Below are 25702 nucleotides of genomic sequence, written 5' to 3'. Positions count from 1 at the left end.
GGAATGTGTAGCTCTCATGAAATCCAAAATGAGCCAATATTTGGCATGACATTTCAAAATATCTTACTTTCAACATTTGATATGTTATCTATATTCTACTGTGAATAAAATATAAGTTTATGAGATTTGTAAATTATTCCATTCCTTTTTTACTCACAATTTCTACAGTGTCCCAACTTTTTCTGTTTTGGGGTTGTATTTTACCCTCACATCTAAAAAAACAGCGTCTTGTAGATATACTGAAATCAATAACTCTGCAATAGGCATGGGCCGATTACCGGTTTCAAGGTATACCGAGGTTTAAAACAGTCAAGGTTTCAAAACCACTAAAATGTTCTGTGATACCGTCTCCAAGGTATGAGCTGTGCTTATACAAAATTCATTAAATCATGAAGTCATGTGATTGATTTGATGTTTACATTTAATATACATTACGAAAATATTATATGTGTTGAAAGCATATTATAATTTAAAGGCTTTATTGTACCTGGCTTTTGAAAATAACACATTTTAGTGTTGCAATGGCAAAACCGCAACACCGTGAAACCGTGGTATTTTTGCTAAAGGTTATCATACCGCCAGAATCTTATACCGGCCCATGCCTACTCTGCAATACCGTTAGCAAACAGACTTGGGCTAGTTAACAAATCAGGTCTCCTTGGCAAGTGGGCGGGTATAAGCATCTAGTGGGTGGGCATTATTTAGATGAACATGTCCATGTAATCAGGTCACGGAAATAACTGTAGAACTAGAACTACATCTCAGGCGTTTGCTGTAGTACATTAAAAATGCCATCGGTTAAAAGGAATATCTTTCTTTAAATTGCACCGTGAGCTTTGTAACTCTGCACATCCCTTGTATGGTCAAACTGCTACTTTATACTGTAAAGAGAGTTAAAAAGTTGAAATCCATGAAAGGGGCTCTTTAAGCAGTCTTGAGTTGATTTGACTTTGGAACAGTTAACTTGGACCAGTAAACTATTGCTTGACAAACCCCTGTGTTAAACGTTTTCCATAGACTCCACCAAAGCCTGATGTGCACCTCAGCCACAGGGCAATGCATTTAGGCCCGTGTAGAGTTGTAAATGCACCATAGGTTTAATGCTGAACCATAATGGGTTTTCAATAGTTGACTGTTTGTTTACTTTTTAGCCAGCAGAGGACATCAGCTGTATTGCATGGAATAAACAGGTGCAGCACATCCTGGCCTCGGCTAGCCCCAGTGGAAAAGCCGCAGTCTGGGATCTGAGAAAGAATGACTTAATCATTAAAGTCAGCGATCACAGCAACAGGGTTTGTTAAATCACTTGTGAAAAAAGTGTCATGGTACTACTGTAGTATTCCTCAAAGTACCATGTAAATGCTTTTGCATACAAATATTGTAACTTTTCAGTACCATGTTAAAATATAGTATTATCTTATGCCCCTTTTGTTTCATGTTACTGCCCCAGTACACTTTTAACATGTTGGCCACTGACTGTCATTGCATTATGATTAATGAGTGTTTATTTTGGTATAGATGCATTGCTCAGGTTTGGCCTGGAACCCAGAGGTGGCCACTCAGCTGGTCCTGGCCTCCGAGGATGACCGAATGCCTGTCATCCAAATGTGGGACCTGCGTTTTGCCTCCTCTCCTCTAAAAGTGCTGGAGAACCACACAAGGTAGATCAACAATGTGTGAGTTTATCAGCATACAGCCTTACTGCTTAAGAGTGTTACTGAGTCTTCATCTGTTTATATGTGTAGAGGTGTGCTGTCCATAGCCTGGAGTGAAGCAGATCCAGAGCTGCTCCTGAGCTGTGGGAAAGACAACAGGATTCTTTGCTGGAACCCCAACACAGCTGAGGTGAAGGTTTACATTATTACTGTTAGCACTGCCTGTACTTTTAAAGTTTCTACAGTTATAAAAAATCAGAAAATATATTAAAAAAAATTACAAGTGGGTGAGAGCCCTGGATGTTGAGGCGTGGGTATTGCAATACTATGTTTACAACAGTAAAATATTCCTGTAGCTCAGTTGGTAGAGCTGTGTGTTATCAATGCAAAGGTCATGGATTTGATCACCAGATTTGAACACACACAATCATAAATTATAAATGTATAGATTGAATGCACTGTCAGTTGCTTTGGATAAAGGCTTCTGCAAACACCATCAATGTAAAATATTTAATATTAAAGCCATAGCTTCTCTAATTGTATTTTCAATCCTGGTTTCTCGCAGGTTCTTTATGAGCTACCCACAAGTGCTCAGTGGTGTTTCGACATCCAGTGGTGCCCTAGGAACCCGGCTGTGCTGTCTGCTGCTGCCTTTGATGGACACATAAGCATCTATTCCATCATGGGAGGAAACAATGATAATGCCATAAATGCAGAGGCTGATCAGGTAAGTAACTCTGGACACAGGTAAACTGATCAAAGTTTTGCAGTTGGTCATCATGATATTCTTTGTGTCTACAGTTAAGTAGCTCATTTGGAAATCTGGATCCTTTTGGCACGGGGAAGACGCTTCCTCCATTACAACTCCCTCAACCCAATACCAGCCAAAGCACCGTCACACCTTTAAAGAAACCCCCTAAATGGATCCGTCGACCAGTGGGAGCTTCTTTTGCTGTAAGTGTTCGTAGTTTGCAAGTCTACAATAATTCAAATGAAATAGCATTTACCATTTTGAACACTATAGAGCGCTTGTTTTGCCTTTTTTTAACAGTTTGGTGGAAAACTAGTTACTTTGGACAACATCAAGCCTACAGCTCAGCAGCCCCAGCCGACCGCTGCACATGTTGTTCATGTCAGTCAAGTTGTGACGGAAACGGATTTCATTGATCGCTCAGACCAACTTCAGGCCACCCTTAAAACAGGCAATTTTCTAGAGTACTGCCAGACAAAGATCAATGCTGCTCAGAATATGTTTGAGAAGACTGTGTGGTCTTTTCTAAAGGTAAAAGGCTAGAATTATTCTAGAATACTCTGCAGAAGTTTCATGTAAGCAATAAATATTTATATTTGTAGGTCAATTTTGAAGATGATGCACGAGGGAAATATTTGGAACATCTGGGATACAAGAAGGAGGAGCTAGCCTTAAAGGTGTGTCTTTAGTTTACAGTTTATATATTTTTTCACATGTAAAATGAATTATTTGTGTATTGACTAAAGGGCCATTCACATTATTACGTTAACTAAAACAATAACTATATTAGCTTACACATCACCCGACGATAACAATTGAAAACGAGGTGTGTTCAGGCGCATTGTTGGCGCGTTGCTATTTTGAGGCAACTAATATGGTTTTTTTTGTTATTTAAAGAGCGCATAAGTAATATGCGCCTATAAACGGGACATACGGGACGACAACACGGGTGTCCTTATCACATACGTGAATGGCAGTGGCACAAAAACGCTTTTAAATATGAAAGATTAAAGGATTGAATGTAAAAGATTACTATTGAGTCTCTTGGACATAAATGAGGACTAATTATGAGAGGTTAGACGGTGCAAAGAGCTGCTTCACCTGTAGCCTGGTAAGTAGCCTAAATAAATGCTTTGCTTTAAACAAATGCATCTGTTTGTAAAGGTTTTTTTTTTTTTAATGCTACCTCACAGATTTATTGTATATGATGACTCTGTGGATATGGTGAGATGAGAAACATTTTTAAGTAATGCTTAAAAAAACTGATGCTGTCGGACTGTCCAAGTGCTGAAACGTGCAGAGAGCCGTTTGTAAATTCTTTATCTCCTGTTTGTTACAAATAAAGTATTTTTAGAGTACAAACCTTTTCTTACATACTTGTAAATTATTTTTTGATAATATTGGATAGCCATACATTTAAAGCAATTATAAAAGCCTGCTTTTTTACTTCCATGACTAAAAGAAAGCGGGTTTTAATAAAAAATAACAATTTCAATACACGTGAAAAACAACACAATTATTTAACATTAATCCTAAACTGGGGATCTTCTTCCTTCGCTTAGTTTTTCGGTTTACAAAGTCCGTCATCTAAATAGATATTAGACATAGCGCCAGTGCAACTTGCTTTTAAAGGGGATGAGAGGTGAGACTCTCATTGGTTTATTGCACATTACGCTCAAAATACTCCCATTACTCATTAAGAAGGACCAACCCTTTTCGACAAACCATTTTCCCCGTCGTTAAATTAGCAAAAGTGGATTCGGACACGCCCATTTAGACGTTGCGCTGTGCGCGCTTTAGACAATGCGCTTAGATCATTAAAATAGAGCCCTATATATTTTTATAGTTATTGTTATAATGTGAACGGCCATTCAGAGTGCAGAACTTAATCAGTTCTGCTTGTGGTTTTCAGGTTGCATCAGCACTGGATGGAAACTGCAATTCTGAAGAAACCAGTGTGGTAAGTGCACTGGATAAAATAGTTTACATGCTCTTCTTCTTAAATAAAGCTAAATGGTTAAGCACACACAGCACTTACAGTAGTGGATCAAGACGCACAGAAACACAAGGCCAGACATTTCTGGTTTCCTTTTTTCTTTCATGAACTTCCCTATTAGGGGAAAGAAAACAGTTTTAATGGGGAAACCGACACTGCGAAAAACCGTTTCCAGAGAAATGCTGGCAGAGTGGTAGTGTTAATAATTTGCAGTATTGCAACTAAACTCAACATAGTGTTAACATATTTCTACCAAACAAAATCAAAACTTATTTTTGTAATTTTACATAAATGTTTTTCAGATTTTAGGCAAACATGCCAATGAATAATATAGTAGAAAACATTTTTCATATTACACCCTGCTATTTTAACCTAGCTCAAAAAGAAAAGTTCTGCAGAAGAAAATGGAGAACCCCTTGAAGAAGAAATATCTGACCTGGATGAGATTCCTGTTGATGAGGAAGAACCTGCTATTGAGGAGACATCTGTCACTGAAGATTCAGCTTCAGCCTCTAAAGATGTTATAAATCTCAAAGTCAGCAAGGGCAAGTTTCTTGAAAAATGTTTGTTGTTTCACAATGTGCTTTAGTAAGACAAAACGTTGTATTTATAAACTATTAGATAAAGAGTGAATATTTTAGCTTTTTCATAACAATTTAATTTTTGGACAGATATTGATGGACTGATCACCCAATCGCTGCTCACTGGGGATTACGAAGCTGCTGTCAATCTATGTCTTCATGACAACCGTATGGCGGACGGCATCATTCTAGCTATTGCTGGTGGTCCAGAGCTTCTGGAAAAGACACAGAAGGCATACTTCACCAAAACTCAGAGCAAAGTCTCCAAGGTGAGCTAGATAAAACCACTGGTGTGTTTTCACTACTATATCTTCTGTGCTTTACATTGAAGTAATTATAAATGCAGAATGTGTGGTGTACCACTTCTTTAACACATTTTTAAAAAATTAAATTAAAAAATTAAAAAAGCATTAATTTTATTTGGTTGTAAAAATCGTGTTTATTTTAATGAAGACTTATTAATTTGCCTTAGAATCTTTTAAATGTTTAATTAAACTCCATACTAAATTACTGAAATTAGAAATACCTCAAATACTGTATTTATATCACTGTAAGTTTAAAGAGAAGAGCAGAGCCGCATAGCCTTACGTCTAGGTACGCCTGATTAAAAAACAGAAGTATCTTAGAAACCAAAGTTCTCAGCTGAAGAAACACTGCCAAGCCACCATAGTTGCCGTTTAAAAAAAGAGCGCATGGTGTTTTCAGCCACATGCAAACATGGACTTATGTTGAAAGACGTTGTTACTGAGCTGTTAAACTAACAGGAGTTTTAACAGAACACAAAATAATTCACCTCTTCCACAGTAATGTAGGATGTCCATGTATTTCAGCTGATCAGTGCTGTGGTGATGAAAGACTGGTTGGACATTTTGAAGACGTGTGACCTTCAGAACTGGAAGGAAGCTTTGGCTGCAGTCATGACCTATGCCAGACCTGAAGAGTTCTCATCTCTCTGCAGTGAGTCTAATGTGATGTCATGTCTTTAAACAAGGTTATGTTGCTGTGTATACACATTACATTATAGGGTAATATCAAATGTCCCCTGGAAACAGATATGAAAAGACATTTCAAAAACATTGTTTGTTTGAAAAATGAAAGTGAATAACAGTTGCTACAGCGGGACTAGGGATGTTCATATTGACCATTTAACCGTGAACCCAATGTAAGAATTTATGACCGATTAACATTATCAGTAAAAAAAAATTGGTAACGAACAATCTACAAGGTTTTAAAGGGTTCAAGCTGGTATGCAGAGCTTGCCACATTTCTTTTATGGCGCTTTTCCATTGCATAGTACCCCACTGTTTGGTTTAGTTTTGGTCAGGTCAGCTTACTTTTGGGAGCTTTTTCACTGGGTGCAGTACGTAGTACCCGATACTTTTTTCGTACCATCTCGGTTGGGGTTCCAAGCGACCCGAGCTGATACCAAACATGACGCGAAAACACTGTAGATCACTGATTGGTCTGAGAGAATCGTCACTACCAGCGTCATCGCTAATTTAAAAGATTAGCTTTACCTCAGTGCTAGCTTGTGTTGTCTCGAGCAAACATGTTGTCATCTGTGCTCTGCTATAAGTTCCCAAACTCCCATTTAGCGATGAAAAACATCCACAGGTTGAGAATCAGTGACACTATAACAGTTTTTTTTCAGACTAGCAGTTTGTGGCGGAACATTCGCGACAAGCACATCAGCATTATATATGCTTAAATGCAACTTCAATGAGGCTCAGCGGAGCGCCGTCGACTGACGTCACGGGTGTTTGAACAGAAACTGTCATGTGAGACAGAGGTAGTGATTAGGGATGTCACTTTTGTGAAAAAATCATTTTCGATTTTTAATATATAAGTGTTCATTGAATCGATTGTAAAATCGATTTTCCATGTCTAAAAAAGACGTTTCCATTTTCAACGCCAAATAACAGACAAATCTAAAGAGAGCGCCTGAAACGGACAAGTCAGCAATATTTCTTATTCATTGTCATTAAGTTTCGTGCAGAATAAAAAACAGCAACAGTAGTGCAACATTCTCTAAAAAAAATATGCAGAGTGGACTGCTGCCATAAATGAAAAACATTACTGCAGGCTTCAACCGGCTGCTTTTATGATTTAGGCAATTCAAAAATTATTTTAAATAATGATTCGATCCATTTCAAACAACTGTTCAAAAATGAAACTTTAAATAGACTTACTTGAAGTTGAGAACATGCTGTGTATTTTTTTATTAAACGTAACCGACACTTAGGGGGCACTAGGCAGGCATAATGAAATGCGCAAAAAGACTAGGGCCATTACAAATTATTGGTCAGGAAAACAAGTCGATCAACATTTTAGGGGTCAAGAGCAGAGTGCTTTTCATTCACTATATGTCCATCTGTTGAGAAGACGCACTCCGACCGCACTGATGTCCCAGGGAAACTCGGGTACTTCGTTGCCAGTTGCGTATTTCGTACTGCCAATCTTCCATCACAAAAGCGTACTGCCAATCTTCCATCACAAAAGCGGGTCGCTGTCAGCTCGCAAGGGTGGCTCCTTGTCATAACTCATCATCTCCTGTAAGGTCACAATTTCGACGCTCTCTCGTGTTGCACAGGTTTATTGACGTTGTCCTCCATTTTCTTTGCAAAACACTAGATGCAGTGATTGAACGCGTGAAACTATAAGTGCGTAAAATTGCTAAGTATTTTCTGTCTAGCTTTCGCACACCTACTGCACTTTCGGAATTCTTTATTTTCTTTTTCTGCTTGTTTGTGAGTTTTGTTACATCTATATTTTTTACTGTTTAATTCTTTTAAAATTAATAGTGTACATATTTGGTTAAAATCGATTGCCTATTTTCGTTTTCGAAACTATTTTTGGTTGGTCCGATCGATTGTGCAATCGATTTTCGAACGAAAAGTGACAGCCCTAGTAGTGATTAACGCGATGTGCAAACATCTGTTTGTGGTGGCCAATTTAAATTTTTGTGGCGGACTGAGAAATAAATAAATGTATGGGAATATACAACGACGCTCTCACTTGTATGATGTCACAGCAGTAGGCAGCGCAAATATAACGACACGCCTATAATCCCTCCCACTGCGAAGTGATACCAACCCAAACTAAACCATGGGGTACTATGCAATGGAACAGCGCCATTAAACAGGTAATTGTGCTTTATCAACCATTGATTGGCTTTCTGAGCGTTACGTAAGTGATCTAAGTATGTTTACAAAGTATGTGTTCAGAAAAATACTGGTGCACACGCACTGCCAAGGACGCGGTCGAAGGGAGGTTGCTCTGTGGTAGTGTGGGAGTGGCATGAAAATTGTAAACATTCGAAATTATCCCAATACTCCAGAGTTGCCTACCGCAGCTTTAAGTTCGGTTAATAAGCTTCGGTTGTCGGTCGGGAAAATTAACTGATATGAACATACCTAAGCAGGACTGCAGCTATAAACATATAGATCACTTGCTTTACAAATCAGACAAGAACTGTAGTTCTAATGCAGCAACTTAAGTACTCACCCTACTGAAAAAAAACTGCTAAAACAAGCTTAATCAGCTTCTCCCACCTGGACGGCTTGACCATTTAAAAAAAGTGACTGGCTGGTGAGCTGGTTTTTACTGGTCTCCCAGCCTGGATTTAGCTGCTTCAGCAAGCTGGTCTAGATGTGTTTTGGTCACTTTTAAGCTGGTCAGGCTTGAGGACCAGCTGACCCACCAGCTTGCCAGACTAGGAGGACCAAGCTGGTTTTAACAGGGTTTTTTTCAGTTTGTTTTTTCAACAAACATTTCAAAGTTATAAAGTTATAACTGCAAATATAGTGTAGAACTCTAAAGTAATGTTGTACACAAACATTATTTTGCTCACGACTGGAACAATCCACTTGATTTTCCTGAGGGACGTTTGTCCTGACAACATTATTTCTCTTGATGTCTTCATTTCATTGTGATTTATTTGCCAATACAGGTCTGCTTGGCTCCAGGTTGGAGGCTTGTGATGACAGAGAACTGCAGATTCAGGCTTGTCTCTGCTACATCTGCGCAGGCACAGCTGAGCAGCTGGTAGCTTACTGGGCTAAAGCTCAGGACTCTAACAGTCCTTTGTCACTTCAGGTAAGACTTAATTGCAGAATCCTGCTGGTCAAAGACCCGGTTATTTACCAGCCTGTTTTTGTCATCTGTTGTTTATTGTCTAAGGAGTAAAGCCAAGAGTAGACCAAGACGGAGTAAAATTCCTGTCAACAGTCAGTGGATTATTTTAGCTATATTATCTTCCTGTGTGTCTATAGGAGCTGGTTGAAAAGGTGGTGGTCCTACAGAGAGCTGTACAGAAGGCTCAGGCTGGTATTGCTCCTGATATGGGTAACCTGCTGGCAGAGAAAATGAATCAATATGCCAGTCTGCTGGCTTCACAGGGAAGCTTAGAGACTGCCATATCTTACCTGCCCACTAATACTGAACAGGTAATCAATGTTAAGTCTTTATTTATATATGTGTATATACACTCACCGGCCACTTTATTAGGTACACCTTACTAGTACCGGGTTGGACCCCCTTTCGCCTTCAGAACTGCCTTAATCCTTTGTGACATAGATTCAACACAGTACTGGAAACATTCCTTAGAGATTTTGGTCGATATTGACATGATAGCATCACGCAGTTGCTGCAGATTTGTTGGCTGCACATCCATGATGCGAATCTCCCGTTCCACCACATCCCAAAGATGCTCTATTAGATTGAGATCTAGTGACTGTGGGGGCCATTTGAGTACAGTGAACTCATTGTCATGTTCAAGAAACCAGTCTGAGATGATTTGCGCTTTATGACATGGTGCGTTATCCTGCTGGAAGTAGCCATCAGAAGATGGGTACACTGTGGTCATAAAGGGATGAACATGGTCAGCAACAGTACTCAGGAAGGTGGTGGTGTTGACACGATGCTCAGTTGGTACTAATGGGCCCCAATAAAATATCCCCCACACCATTACACCACCACCACCAGCCTGATTCAAGGCAGGATGGATCCATTCTTTCATGTTCTTTTCATGAATGTCGCAGCAGAAATCAAGACTAATCAGGCTAGGCAATGTTTTTCCAATCTTCTGTTGTCCAATTTTGGTGAGCCTGTGCGAATTGTAGTCTCAGTTTCCTGTTCTTAGCTGTCAGGAGTGGCACCCGGTGTGGTCTTTTGCTGTTGTAGCCCATCCGCCTCAAGGTTTGATGTGTTGTGCGTTCAGAGATGCTCTTCTGCATTCTTGGTTGTAACGAGTGGTTATTTGAGTTACTGTTCCCTTTCTATCAGCTGGAGCCAGTCTGGCCTTTCTCCTCTGACCTCTTGCATCAAGAAGGCATTTGTGCCCACAAAACAGCCGCTCACTGGATATTTATTCTTTTTCGGACCATTCTCTGTGAACCCTTGAGATGGTTGTCGGTGAAAATCCCAGTAGATCAGCAGTTTCTGAAATACTCAGACCAGCCCGTCTGACACCAACAACCATGCCACATTCAAAGTCACTTAAATCACCTTTCTTCCCCATTCTGACGCTCGGTTTGAACTGCAGCAGATCGTCTTGACCATGTCTACATGCCTAAATGCATTGAGTTGCTGCCATGTGATTGACTGATTAGAAGTTTGCGTTAAGGTGTAGTTGGACAGGTGTACCTAATAAAGTGGCCGGTGAGTGTATATATTGTATTTAAGCATGTGTATGCATGTTTAGATATATAAATATGTTATTACTTCTATATTTCATCTGTAAAACAACAAATGTATATAAACTGTAATGCAGTCTGTGTTTTTTTTCTACATTTTACAGGTTTCTGTGCAGCAGTTACGAGAGCGACTGAGTAGAGCTTTGGGTCAGCAGCAGGCCGTAGCTGCAGTGACTCCAGCTGTAATGCAGAATGTTCAACCAGTGACTCCCGCTGCTGTACCGGGGCAGACGTACACACCAGTCCAATCACAACCTCCACGGCCCGCTGCTTCGTCTGGACCCCCTCAGTATTATCATCAGGTAAACACGCACAAACACACAACTGAATGCAACAAGGGCTTACTATGCATTCACACATACATTGGCTAAGCAAAGGGAAGTAATTTTTAGTAAGGGAACTTTATTTGAGCACTTTTCTCTGTTGAATGTTGTCATCTTCTAAAATGTAATTTTTTAAACAGATCATATTGGCCCTTGATAATAATTGGTTGAGCCGTATTTATAAGAATTGGTAATGACTGTAGAAACATACACCTGTAATCGCATTACATCAGCATTAGTGCGCCACTGCATTCTTGTTGCATTACAAGCACTTGTTTAAATTGTTTCTGAAAAAAGGACATTGCCTGATGGAAGAATATATTTGACCAATATTACCTTTGGTTGCTGTTTAACAACATTTGGTTGGTGCCTACAGCACCCTTTAGCTGTTATAAACTCACAAAAAAATCACGTCTTGTTGGGATTTTTTTCTTTATATATGGTTTTATATACAGTAGACATACTTTCTATTTGTGTTAAAATGTCAGTTGTCCTGTCCAACATAAAGGCATTCAGCAGTAGGAACGTCCACTATGACGACAACAAAGCTGCTTGGCAACTTTCAAGCAAAAAGTCTGGCAGTGTGATCGCCCCATAAGTGTTTAACTTTAACAAAATGTGGCAACGCCATACAGAAATGGCTTTGTCCAGGTGCATTTTGTTAACATTACATTTGCATCAGCGGGCATTTTCCCCTTCCTTTCATTGTTTTACCCCCCCTCCCCCATTCAGTAGCCCAAAACAAGCGTGTGTGTGTGTGTTTGTTTGTATTCAGGGTAGACCCGCCTCTACTGTCACATCCTGGAGTAACCAAACCCCAACAGCTCTGCCCAGTTTCCCTCGCCCGCTAGTACCCGCTGCAGACCCGCAGGTACAGACAGAGCTGTGCCCGCGCTGCTCACACAAATGTAAACCAAACATACCACACCAGCAACACTTTAACTCTGTTAAATCTCTAAACTTCCGATATCCTCACATTATCTTTGCTTTATATCTAATAGGTTCCTCTTTTAAAATCTAGCAACCTTTCTTCAGATGTCCTTTGAGGAATTTTATAGGTGGCTCACTTAATCTAGTGTCCTGGGTCTTCAAGAAAATATTTTGAACTCACCCCTCAGTTTATACAAACAAAATGTATGTCTTCTAGTCTAGAGACAATACTATTTAAGAGGGTAAAAATTATTTCATACAAAAATGTGTTTTTTTAAGCTGTTTAGACAACTGTTCTAGATGTGAAGTGTCTGATTATACATCACTAAAGTAACGTGCTTGCTTAGACAACAGATACATTTTTTAAATTATTATATAAAGGGTCTTCATAGATAATTTTGCATCAAAAAAGTTTAACATTTTTAGTATTGTATTTTTATGACAATTAGGCACCACCCAGTTGTCTTTACCGCAATGCAGAGTTTCCCAAACTGGGGTTCACAAATGCCAGGGGTTAAAAGAATTGAGGTTTTTTTAGTTAAACATGCAATTTTGCTTTTACTTAACATTTTAGGGTGTACTTTAAGTAAATAATTTCGGTAAGGGGATTCGGCTTACAAAAAGGTTTGAAAACCCCTGCTGCAATGCAATTCTAATTACTGTAGTGCAAAACATTATTTAAAATGTAATCGTCTTGTATGGATGCATTGTTTATTAAGTAGCAGTTTTTGTTTACTGTAAGATAAAGGGTAGCAATAATCAAATAAACAAAAAACATAAAGTCAAGTGCATTACATTGAGTATTGAGGGGTGCTGAATTGTCATGAAAATAAAGTTGCAGTGGTTAAACATGTTTTTTTTTAAACATAACATTTACACAGTAAGCAACTCTATCACACTAATGTTATATAATTACACAATATTATATTTAATAACCGGTGGCTGTACCTAAAACAGTGTACTCTGTCATTTATTATCTTAACCTTTAAATGTATATTGTAAATGCTTTAGACATGTGTTAATTAAAAGCTTAGCACATATCTGTCTATAGCACTTAACCTATATTGATCCTGGAGTATTTCTTAAAAGTACATGGAATCTATCTTTTAAAACTCTCTATCTTAATGTTAATAGCATCTTATATAGTTTCTGACACCGTAAACCTTCTAAAATGATCTGTCTTGCTTCTAGCTACTGTGATGGGATGTTACTAACTCTATGATTACTTTTTTTCTCTTGCTACTGTGGTATGTTGCTACTCCAGTGTTTGATGCGTTGTACGTTCCTATATCTGTATATACATGTCACTGATAATTACATCTCTTCAGTTCCTTTAATTAAATACAGTCTCGCAAGAGTTACAGCGTGAAGCGCATCTCATCCAGCCTTTAAATTGTAGATTGTCTCCTGCATGTTTGCTCCTCCATACACTCCACATATATTAGCTACTAAGAAATGGGTCTGGTGGACATGACCCTAAATCAACCTCATTGTACGCAAGTCATTAGAAGTTAACATTTATAGCACATCCTTAATGTTGGTATCATACGGAATGAGTGCATCAAGCTGTCCTCTCAACATAAGAAGTGATAGACACTCTAAATATGTTTTACATTTCCTCTAACCCTCTTCTTTCAGGCTGAGCCCATACCTCCACCTTTTGGCGTTCATTCTTCAGGGAGTGTCACTGCACCTGCCTCTACTCCTTTCATGTACTCTCAGCAGTACCAGAGTAAGTGTGGGCAGTACTCTTAGACATATAATAATACAGGCCCTTAATCTGGACTATCCAGCCACGGCCCTGCCATTTAGTGCAAAGATAAGCTCATTTGCATTGACAGAGACACACCCAAAAACGGCACATTTTTGCTCAAACCTACAAAGTGGCAATTTCAATGGCATAGTAAATTATCTATACAAGGTATTTTGAGCTAGAACTGCACATATATAATTTGGGGACACCAAAGATTTATTTGACATCTTTAAAAAGTCTTTTGAAATGTATCATTTAAAGCAAACAATCCAGAAATTAGACACTTCACCTTCAGTGCTTCTAGAAATGCATGAATTCTTTGTTCAGACTGCTTTACAGTCTTTGCATGAACCCTTAGTGAAATGTCATGTGTGGAAATGTATGCTAACTGTATGTTAACATCATTTCACTTTGCATATTTTCATACCCATAACTGCTCTTGTACCGTGAAATAACCCTATCATTCTGTTCAAAAACCCTAGTGAGCCGCCACCACAGACAACATTTGAATGCATCAAGTGAGCATAATATGTTGCCTCTAAAAAGCTTGTTTTGACCAAATACTATGGCAGCGACTCCAGAGAGAATGCAATGTCCATAATACATAGTGCAAAATTGTAGAATGTGCATTGAGAGAATATTTCACTCATTGTGCACTACGTATTGTCTTTTAAAGGTGCTCTAAGTGAATTGACGCGTTTTAGACCATGAAACATTTTTTGTTACATACAGCAAACATCTCCTCACTATCTGCTTGCTGCCTGTCCACTGATCAAACTGTAAAAAAAACGCGATCTCTGTAGACAGCCCAGGCTTCACAAACGGCAATAACAACACAGTGGCCAAACCTACAAACAGAAACCATAACAAAGTGTTCCAGCAAATAAACGACAAGAAGGATTTGGGGGTGGGAGTTGGGCGCGTTCATGAAAGCACGGAAGGGAGGGGGAGGGGTTAGCTACGCTCCGTCTGTTTGAAAACAATTCAAACGTCAACAAAAACTAACGTCTCGCAGATTCGCTTAGAACGCCTTTAAGTCTTTCATACGTTTCTCTTAAGGGAATACTATTTGACGTGTGCGTTTGCCTACATAGAGCGTTCTGGATCACTTCTATACCATTTCATTAAGGATGTTGCCTACATAGGCAGCTCACTAGGGTTTTGAACAGAGCTCACTGATAAAGAACTAACTGCATTTGCCTGTTCTCTGTTGTCCTCATGAACTCTAGACTACCTCCCTGTTCAGCGGTTCCCACCTGCCGCTGGGGCACCAACCATCTATCAACCTCTCCAACACTCTACGGCTTCTTCTCTTCCTCATCCACCTCCATCTTCTTCTTCCGCTGCTGTCTATCCTCCGCAGATTGCACCATCTGCCTCCTCTCAGCCGGCACCTCCTCCTATGTTTTCTGGGGCTCCTCCTTTACAAGGAGGCCAGCCTTTCTCTCCTCCTCCCTTCTCTTCTGGAGTCTCTTTTCAGCATGGTGGGCCGGGGTCGCCCACAGATTATCTTCCGCACGTTGTACGGAGAGCTTCAGGTACGGAGATTGAACCAGCCCTGATTCCAGCCTCCCAGAGAACAGGTCTGAACCATAGTCACTGCTTGAAACCATACAAACCACAATAATTAAAACCCAAGGATTAGTCCTTAATTTAATCAATTATTTCAAGTTCAAGTCTTTGCCCACCCATAAATATGCCTAGAATTAGCTTGGTTTTGGTCATATATTAAAAACATCCTTTACACAGTAGTGTCTCCATTTGTTTAGTGTGGTTATATTTTAATGATGTTATTAACTATATTTTGTTCACAGGAGGAATAAACCAAGATACCTCCTGGTTTTTGGATGGTGAATATATATATTAAGAGAGAGAGAGAGTTACAGCAATCTAATATAATGAACCATGATTTGCCAGCACTAGTTAAATTGCTAATAAATAATTGCTTAAACTAATCAGGCACTAGCTTTTACAAACTAGAAGTAATTTAACACATTTTATAAGTGATTAAGTAATTTCTAATTAAAAATGACATTTAAATGAATGAAATTATCTTTCTGTGGAGTTTGCATGCTTTCCCAATGTCAGTGTGGGTTTACTCCGTTTTTTTCCCACAGTTAGAAAACATACAGGTTTGGTAAATTGGAGATGCCAAATTGTCCTTCCCTAACTTGTGTTGAAATTGGCATGTGTAGATTAACCAGATCTGGACATTAATAAACCATTTTGCAAGATGTAAACAACACAAAAGCACTTCCTGCTTCAGTTTTTTAACACTACATAAACATTGGGATAATAAATACAATCAAAAAAATATATAGAACTGAATCAAATAGTTAAACATCTTTAAAGGTGCTATAATTCACATGTTTTAGGCCATAAAACTTTTTTGTTTTATAGAGTAAACATCTATAGTAAACATCTGCTAGCTGCCTGTCCCCTGAACACACTGTAAAAAACACTGTCTCTGTAGACAGCCCAGTCTCCACAAACTGCAACAAAAACAAAGTGGTCAAACCTACCACCACGAAACATAACAAAGTGTTCCAGCCAATAAACGACAAGAAGGATTTGGCAGTGGTGGTTGGGCGCGTTTATGACTTTCAGAAAGCACGGGATGGAGGGGGGAGAGGAGGAGTTAGCTACACTTCGTTTTGTTTGACAACACTTCGAACGTCAACAAGAAGTGACGTCACACAGATTCGCTTAGAGCGCCTTTAAGATATATGTGAAATAAAGAAAACGGTTACAAACTGAAACAGGAAGTGTTTCTGGACCAGTGTTGTGTACATCTTGCCAAATAGTCTATATAGCCCTAGTTGCTGGAATGGTGTTAAGAAAAAAATTATGCAATGATCTCATGTCTATCATCTTGGCCAAAACATAATAAAAAACATCCATTATTCGTTCTTGCAGTCATTAGAGGCTCTGCTGTTTCGCTTTTACATTGTTAGTAATGTAGGTCAGTTTGTACTAGAATAGGAAATTTCATTTGTAAAATCTCTCTGTGGCTTTGTTAACATTTTTATATGCCTAAACTGACCTTAAAATAAGATATGTATCCTAGGGAACCCAGAAACAGAGATAAATTGTATACTTTGAATGCGCTTTAAGTCACTTGTATCATCATTGATTATACTTTGATTGATTATAAGCATTGTACACTTGTGGAATTGCTCATCTTATATTGAGGCTTTTACAAATTTGATTTGATCACAACTGTTAGTGCAAATCACTAATGCATGCTTTCTGTAAACTCTTTCCTCGCCATTGACGAGTTATCTCGTCAATTTAAATAAAACGTTTCCTGCCAAAGACGAGTTTTTACGGCAATCCATGTTTCCACACACTTAACGTATACAAAAGCAGTAAATACTCTGTTTGTTTTGATCATTGTTCTGACTCTGACCTTTAACAAAAGTCCTTCACAAAAATGACATAATCTCATCTTTTTGTTCAAAATTTGTTATTTTTGAGGAAACCTACCCATATTTGAGATGTGATAAACAGAGAACAAATGAAGATAGAACGAAACGTGTTTTTGTTGTTTTTGAACGGAGAGGGTCTGTTCTTTAATTTGATATATTGTATGTTTATATATTTGAAGAAGAACGTTTTCTGAAAAGCATTGAACTTTTGAGAAAATCATAAAAAAGCTAGTACTGGCTGGCAACTTAAAAAAAAGAATATGCTGGCGGGGAAAGAATAAATTTTTCTTAAAATCAGGACAGCTGTAATTATCAATAATATTTATGAATAAGTGTATTCAGTCATTGCTAAGCATTGAAATCTTGCTTTCTACTTTGCACTGGCCATTAAAAAGTTGGACAGTGCTGCACTACCAGTAGAGATGCATAATGATATAATTTTTTTATCTAGGACCCCAGAACGGATGGAATGATCCTCCTGCACTCAACAGAGCACCCAGAAAGAAGAGCGTAAGTTTTATTTAAAGATTATGTTGGACATTGTTTGTGCTGATTTCACAGAAACCTCATCTGTTTTGGTCTGCAGATCCCAGAAAACTTCACACCCCCTGCTCCCATCACAGCGCCAATTATGACCCATCTGGGGGATCCTCAGACCTCAATAGCGCCTGGTATGCAGACACATCTACCATCACAACAGCAGGCTCCAGATCAGCCTATTGCCCCAGCCACTTTCAACCCTGTCCAACAGCATCCCATGGGTCCCCCAACCCGAAATCCCAACATGCCTCAGGTGAACATGGAAGGTGCACCTGGAGCACCAATTGGAGATATTATAAAGGTCATTTGATATATATACCATTAATGCTGAATGAGAAGTGTTTGCTTGAATTGTTTTAATTATTTAAAGGAACAGTGTGTAAGAAATGTATATCAATTAATCATCAAATGGCCCTGATATGTCACTAGACATTAAGAAATCGTTTTCATTTCAAATACTTATATCGCTGACAACAGTGGTCTGAGTTGCAGCCCTCAACTAATGTTTATGTTGTCATTTTGTGTATTGGCCACCAGTTGTGTGATTGCAGTACCAGTTTTAGCCACAAGTTTTGTGATTGCAATACCAGTTTTGGCCACAATCCTACATACTGTTCCTTTAACATTGTGTGTTTCAATGGTCTTACTTTTCACTGTGTTTTGGCACTTCAGGCCATACCTACTGAGAAGATCATCAAAAAACCAATCCCGGAGGAGCACTTGATTCTGAAGACGACATTTGAAGGACTAATCCAGAAGTGCTTGACTGCAGCCTCAGACCCGGTTTGTTCACAAACAATGAATTTGTATACGCAATCGTTTATTTCACTAAAAGCAAAACAAAAGTGTATTTATATAGCGCTTTTAACAGACCAATGGCCATCCAAAGGCTTTACAATTAGCCTCACATTCACCCATTCACTCACACATTCATACACCGATGGCGGTGTCAGCCATGCAAGGCGCCAGCCAGCTCGTCGGGTGCTGCTGGGGTTAGGTATCTTGCTCAAGGACACCTCGACACTTGGTCCGGTGGAGCTGGGGATTGAACCACCAACCTTCTGGTTTGTAGACAACCTACATGAACCATTGAGCCACTGCCGCCATACATCCCTCTTGTCAATGGAAAACTTGGTCATAGGTGTCACAAGACAGATTTTCATCCAGAGAGGTGTTATTTTACTTAAAAGCCTCTAACTTATGTTAGAAAATGTTTTTGCACAAAAGTTTTAATGTAGGTAGGGGTGGGACGGTTGTCATGACCACCGCACCACCGCGGTGGTGCAATGCCACCGCAGTGGTGAAGTGCCACCGGCGGTTGTGTGATGTCACATATCAGGTGAATGATTAAACAAAATAATAAGTAAAAATTGCAGTTTTTTTTACACGTGAAATAATAATAACAAAAGTTGTACAGTAATTTAAAGCCTAAGATACAAATTTATAACATTGTTTTATGTTAATACACAAATCTCCGCTACATTACCATGTATGGCGTTTCCACTAAACTGGTGGATTTTAGCATAACTCAGCACGTTGGAGTTTAGCCATGTCACTGTGTTGTGCGTCTGCTTTAGTTTCTTTTGGTCTCCAGTGACAGTGATACATACACATCACGTTTGTCTTTTGTTGTGAAATAAAAATTTTACCAGGTTAAAGTCGCGCACATCAGGAAGCGCATTTATTGAAACTTTATTTTCTTTCACCATTTAAACCACCCTAACCCCCCCATGGACCCCACCACCGCAACACCGGCGGTTGTTGTTGATGGTTCCACCGCGGTGGTAAAAATTTGCCACCGTCACAGCCCTAAATGTAGGAATAAAGTATATAACTATGTATCACCTGCTCTCTGACCTTCTGAAATAAACACCCAGCTTGTCCTTAAGGACCTAAATGTAAAAAAAATTTCACAGAATTAAAAAAATAATTAATGTAACGTAATAAATCATTACTATATTAATTAATATATTAGTGTTGCTTTGTTTGCAAGTGATGTTGTATTAAATCAATTGTCATGCAATCATCAAAAAGTAACAATTATTTTCTCCTCTCATCCTACAGCAAACCAAGAGGAAATTGGATGATGCTCACAAGAGGCTTGAATATCTCTATGACAAGCTAAGAGAACAGGCTGTGAGTATTTTACTGCCAATATTCTTTATATTAACTAAATCCAGTGTGGTATTTTAAAGTTCTCCCAAAAATCACTTACTCATGCCATTAGAAATTCATATTATTGACTTTCTTCTGTGGAAACAAAATATGTTTTTAAAATGTCTTCTCCCCTGTTGTTCAGTGAAACAAAAAACCAAACATCCTTCATACTAGCAAAGGGATAGTTCACCCCAAAATGCATATTCTGTCATCATTTAATAACCCTCATGTTGTTATAAACAATGTTTTTTTTTGTTAAACACAAAAGAAAATATTTTGATACATGATGTTAAGCACACAGTTGACATTACCTATTGACTTCCATAGTATTTGTTTTTGTATTTGTATTTTCAGTTTAGGGTGAACTGTCCCTTTTACTTTTTAATGAATTTCCACAGTCTGTTCTTCACAGTGATTAAAAACAGTTTGATTAAGATATAAACGTACACACGGCTTCTCTCCTTCAGCTGTCTCCGGCTATTGTAAGTGGCCTTCACAATATGGCACGCAGTATTGAGAGTCGCTCTTACACCGATGGACTCAGCATCCACACACACATCGTAAGCAACAGCAACTTTAGTGAAACCTCAGCCTTCATGCCAATCTTGAAGGTGGTGCTGACACAGGCCAACAAACTGGGGGTTTGACATCTTCACAAACTCAATTACAAACTCAAAAAACAGTATTCTCACAAATCTTAAGCCATCATTTAGTAAGGACCAGATGTGCATATATTTTGCCTGTCTAAGAAGTGTGGGATATTGCAGTGTCCCGAGTTCCAGGTTATGTCATTTGTTTATTCTTTTAATTTTTTTGTCATATGTATTTTAAATGTTGATATTATGAATTTGTAATCATGACAGAGCTGAGTGCAATAGGGCTTTCCCCTTTTAGTTGAAATGCAAAGTGAACTTTGCGAAATGAAATGCATGTCTTATGCTTTATGTAAAAAATAGCGAAGTAAGATGATAATTGTATGAAGTGCATCATGCATAAAACAATAGAAGCCTCAGTCATTTTGCATTTTAATTGTTGGATCTTTCATGTTTGATTTTTAGCAGATTTTATGTTTACAATTATTGGGAAACCTCTTTTTTTGTTGTTGTTTTGTTTCTCAAAATATTTTATTTACTTTATGCTTCTGCAAAAGCGGGTTAATATAACAACATGGTAACAAGCAAAATCATTTTGAATAAATTATATTTATTTGAAGAGTGGATTTGATTCCGTATTTGGCAATCATAGCATTAAAAAATTTGGAAATCTTCATTCATGTAGTATAATGCTGCCTGTCTTTATTGTATATCACTACATGTCTGTTTTACATTAGACTTAAAAAAGATCTGCACCATCCTTAGTAGGATAATGGAAATGGAGTTGTGCTTCTGATTAAAAATAAAAGAATTTGAAATGATAGAATTTGTTTTTAGAAGAAAAATGCCTGAAAAAGGGAAAAAAATATTTTTTTATAATCAACAGACATTTTGTTTTATTTTACCACAGTCCCAGTCAGCTCACTCTTTCACTGTGTTTTTGCATCTATGGTTGCGCAATGTTTTAAGGCTTGCTAAACCTTTTTTTTTACATTTCTGTACGGTCAGAATACTTGGTTTTGCAGTTGAGTTTGTTTTTATTAAAAACAAATGGAGGTGGCTGTTTTGGCTTCTTTAGGTAAGGTAATTTTAAACTTTAATAAAGTCCTATGATCTCTCATCTGGGTTGGTGTTATATGTTGAAAAAATTGAGTGGTGGCACTAGGAAATTATATCTTTAAAGGAACATGCCCAGATTATGGGAATTTAGCTTATTCACCGTATCCCCCAGAGTTGGATAAGTCCATACATGCCTTTCTAACACTGTCTGACGCAGCCCCCACTAGCTTAGCTTAGCACAAAGACTGGAAGTGAACTTATTTTGTCATCATTTACTCACCCTCGTGTTGCTTTAAACCTGTGTGCTGCTTACCATAATTTTTCAAAATATCTACTTTTGTGTTCAACAGAAGATAGAAACTCATTTAAGTTTAGAACAACTGAGGGTTAGTAAATAATGACAGTCTCCATTTTGGGGTGAACTATCCCTTTAAGATCAGCTATTTCCAATGGACAACTCTCTTCAAACCACCAACAATAAAAATGCGTAACTTGTGTATTACATAAATTCAATGCACACAGACTAAAGTACTTTCTTTTTTCTTTTAATTGAGATAATTTTGGCTCACATTTAACAAAAACCCACCAACAAATTATATTTTATAAGGCCAATAGAAAACATTTTTCTGTAAAATGTTTGCCTTACAGAAAGTATGTTCATTTCAAGGTATATGTACTCAATACCACTGGTGGCCGGTGACTTCTTTTTTCGAGGGCGCTCAATGCAAAGTTCTTCACAACATGTATGTAGCCGTCACGTTTGTGGTTCTTTTTTTCAAAATATGTGCACGTAGAGAACCTGTGTGCATCACATATCTTATCAAAATAAGTGCCGGCTGCAGATGCGTCTAAAGGGTTTATGATAAAAGAGACGCTTGCATTTGCCAGATACTCGCACAATCTCATGCATAATCAGAGTTTACGGTTAAGGGAGTGTCTTGCATGTATTTTGTGAGCGTTAGCAGCTCTTTCATCATAAACGGGTTTGACACATGTGCAGCAGGCACTTATTTTGACAAAACAGGTGATGCACATGGTTCACATGACGCAACAAACACATATTTTGAAAACGCAAGCAACACACATGACACTCCAAACACTTATTTTGAATTTGCGCCCCTCGGATGAGCAGTCATGAGCCGCCAATATCCTGTACTGGCACTGCAGGTTTTCTTTGACAGTGGCAGTCAGCTAATCTGCATTTTTTGGTCTCTTGTTTCTCATTATCCTCTTGACAATACCATGAGGTTCAGGGGACTTATTTATAAAATGCTTCGTAGAAACCATCCTACGTTTGTTCTTGATCATTTATAAAAAAATGCGTATGCGTGAAAAACCTGCAGCAATCGAACAAGCAAAAGTTTGTACGTCTGCTCAGACCCTGACTTGGCGCTAAGCACCTTTCCACGGCAAAGACAGTTTATAAATATGGACTTTGCCGTGGATTTTGCGTACGCACACTTTACAATCAAATCTGTGCGTACGCATGCTTTATAAATAAGACCCCTGGTCTAGTGAGATTGCTGGCCAGTCAAGCTCACCAAAATCATGGCCATTTTGGCATTTGGGCATGTGCCATCCTGCTGAAAATGAAATCAGCATTTTTAAAAAGCTAGTCAGCAGTGACTTTGTTTTTCAAAAAACACATTGGCCCTCATTTATCATTCTTGCGTAGAAACGGGCGCATATGTTGGCGTAAGATTATGCTTACACTCCTCTCACCGCCTGATTTATGAAGCTGTGTGTACCTCTGAAATTCAGGTGTACGCAATACCTGCCCTTCATAATTGCCGCGGCTGAAAACGATCGTCATTAAAATAACACGCCCATATAAATTCAAGTCTCCACCTCCCCCACGCCCTCATTTTACGACATTGACACATGGAAGACGGCAAAGAAGAGAAACCAGGGAAGTGGAAAGAAACAAAATTGTTTTATTTGGGAGTTTAAAGGGCGGGATTAAAGACACATTAATAATTGCATGACGTTTTGTAATATTTGTATTATTATTTTTATTATTAATGACGTTTAATTGATATTTAGAAGAATAATTATTTATTATTATTATTATTATTATTATTATTATTATTATTTACTGTTGCCTACATCTAAATTATATGTCTGCTTAATGGTTCGGTTAAGTTTTTTTAAATAATATTTTAAAATGATGTAGTAACTTTTGTAGTGTGTTGTTTTGTATTTACATACAGTTTGTTAGCTAAGATCCAGTTTGATACGGAGCTCTGGATATAATTCATATTAACAATTTGTTTCAACGACATCCACATGTTTTACTAGGCTAATTCATAATTTGAAGTAATAATAATTGTAATAGTAATTACGAAATATTATAATAATTAATTCCAAGGAACAAACTGTTGAATATTGGGAACGAATTTTATATTTATGGCCATACTTTAGACTAAATAAGAAAAAAAAGTGTCCATAATGTAGCATAAAAGATATTTCGTGGCCATGATTTGTCCGCATGTCATCATGATCGGATTTATGGCTCCATTCAACACAAGCATTTTACCTTACCTATTCATGTGTAGCTATTTATTTATCATCGAATGGTATGTAACTAGCTTACCTTTTGATGCATTATTTACCATGTTTTCGTAGCACATCCTTGTGCTTTCTTGCAATGTGCCGCTTCAGATTCCAGGATGAATATTTGCTAACTTTTACAGTCTCTCCGCACTTCCTTTCAATGTTTTCTTCCTGTCCAATCTTAACTTTGATTTTTACTTTACATATGTATAAGGCTTGAATTCCATAACTTATTGCTAGACGTTTTTACAGATTCTCGAACTAGCAAATTATCAAAGGGCGTTCTGGGTTCAACGAGCGGTGCTGAGCGAGCGGAATTTTTAGAGAGGCATATTACCGCACCGCTCAAGGCTCCTCCGCTCCGCTCCGCTCAGCCTCACATGCTTTGCCCTGAAACGTCAGGTAAAGCGCCCATGCTCTCAACTGAAGGAATACATATGCCTACAAATAAAATGCTTTGGTAAAGTCTCACAAATTAAACATTGAAGTACATGTTGAATAAAAATAAACACTGAAGTTTATATTACTATGTTTTTGTTTTTTTACAGTGGGTCATAATATATCATATATTTTAGTTTGTCAGTGCTTTTTGTGGTGTTAGGAATTGTTTGCGCATTTCTGCACTCAAAATGTGCGTACACCACCTCCTGAGCTGACGTAGGATTTGAGCGTGCCGTACGCCAACGTCCATATTGATAAATCTCAAAGTCACCGTGGTTTTGGGTGTACGCTGAAAATTTGGTGTACGCACTTTTGATAAATAAGGGCCAGTGTACCAGTGGCAGCTGGTGACCTCTTCTGATGCGTCCTGTGAACCATGTGCGTCATGCATCTTGTCAAAATACAAGCTTGCTGCACACGCATCGAAATTATTTATGTAAAAAGAGACCCTCATGTTCATGAGATATTCACAAGAAACTACTTTAATAGTAGTCTAATCTCTGATTATACATGAGATTAAGAAAGTATCTGGCATCCGCAGGCATCTCTTTTATCATAAAACTGGTTGAAGCGTCTTCAGCAGGCTCATATTTTGACATCACTCGTGATGCACATAAGTTTACATGACGCACGAAACACATATTTTAAAATGACGAGCCACACACATGACAGGCTAAATACATGTTGTGATGAGCTTTGCATCGTGCACCCTCGAAAAAGATGACACCGGCTGCCACTGCAGTGGACCAACACCAGCAGGTGATATTCAAGCTTCAAGCAACTTGGCCTCTGAGCTTCTCCACCCTTCCTCCAGACTCTAGGACCTTGGTTTCCAAATGAAATACAAAACTTGCTGTCATCTTAAAGTGCACTTTGGACTACTGGGCAACAGTGCAGTTGTTCTTCTCCATAGCCCAGATAAGATGCCTCTGACATTGTGTGTGGTTCAGGAGTGGCTTAACAAGAGGAATATGACTGTAGCCAAATTCCTTGACACACCTGTGTGCAGTGGCTATTCCTTGTGGAGTTCACCCAAATTTTTGAATCCATTTGGCTTGACAAGCCTCTGAAGGCTGTGGTTCTTTTGGTTGCTTGTGCATCTTTTTCTTCCACACTTTGGGTGCATCCAAATTCAGGGGGTGCAGCCTTTTAAGGTCACTTGGAAGACGGCCTTGGAAGGCTTCAGTCCCTGAATTGGGATGGACCCTATTTCCTTCCACTCAATTTCCTGTTAACATGTTTAGGTACA

At 38.5% G+C, this 25702-nt stretch overlaps 1 protein-coding gene across 8 annotated transcripts in view; it reads left to right on the top strand.

Annotated features, from left to right (window-relative positions):
• The window catches only part of sec31a (SEC31 homolog A, COPII coat complex component), a 29627-nt gene extending 8609 nt beyond the window's left edge, over positions 1–21018 (top strand). Inside the window, exons 6-28 of one of the 8 annotated variants that reach the window (XM_065240627.1) lie at positions 1152–1292; positions 1519–1661; positions 1746–1845; positions 2221–2382; positions 2457–2609; positions 2707–2937; positions 3009–3083; positions 4319–4366; positions 4779–4947; positions 5074–5252; positions 5814–5940; positions 8933–9078; positions 9255–9428; positions 10781–10978; positions 11775–11870; positions 13568–13661; positions 14912–15220; positions 15497–15532; positions 17562–17620; positions 17697–17951; positions 18323–18433; positions 19715–19786; positions 20275–21018. In XM_065240627.1, the coding sequence (XP_065096699.1) occupies positions 1152–1292; positions 1519–1661; positions 1746–1845; positions 2221–2382; positions 2457–2609; positions 2707–2937; positions 3009–3083; positions 4319–4366; positions 4779–4947; positions 5074–5252; positions 5814–5940; positions 8933–9078; positions 9255–9428; positions 10781–10978; positions 11775–11870; positions 13568–13661; positions 14912–15220; positions 15497–15532; positions 17562–17620; positions 17697–17951; positions 18323–18433; positions 19715–19786; positions 20275–20454 (3258 nt within the window). In that variant the 3' untranslated portion in view covers positions 20455–21018. Of the gene's footprint in view, positions 1–1151; positions 1293–1518; positions 1662–1745; positions 1846–2220; positions 2383–2456; positions 2610–2706; positions 2938–3008; positions 3084–4318; positions 4367–4778; positions 4948–5073; positions 5253–5813; positions 5941–8932; positions 9079–9254; positions 9429–10780; positions 10979–11774; positions 11871–13567; positions 13662–14911; positions 15266–15496; positions 15533–17561; positions 17621–17696; positions 17952–18322; positions 18434–19714; positions 19787–20274 lie in introns of all 8 variants that reach the window. The other 7 variants (XM_065240628.1, XM_065240625.1, XM_065240631.1 and 4 more) reach the window with 7 other exon arrangements.
• Positions 21019–25702: the final 4684 nt, after the last annotated feature.

This window comes from Paramisgurnus dabryanus, chromosome 10 (genome assembly GCF_030506205.2).
Source record: "Paramisgurnus dabryanus chromosome 10, PD_genome_1.1, whole genome shotgun sequence".
Classification (NCBI taxonomy): domain Eukaryota; kingdom Metazoa; phylum Chordata; class Actinopteri; order Cypriniformes; family Cobitidae; genus Paramisgurnus; species Paramisgurnus dabryanus.
This window is presented reverse-complemented; position numbering and strand designations above follow the sequence as displayed.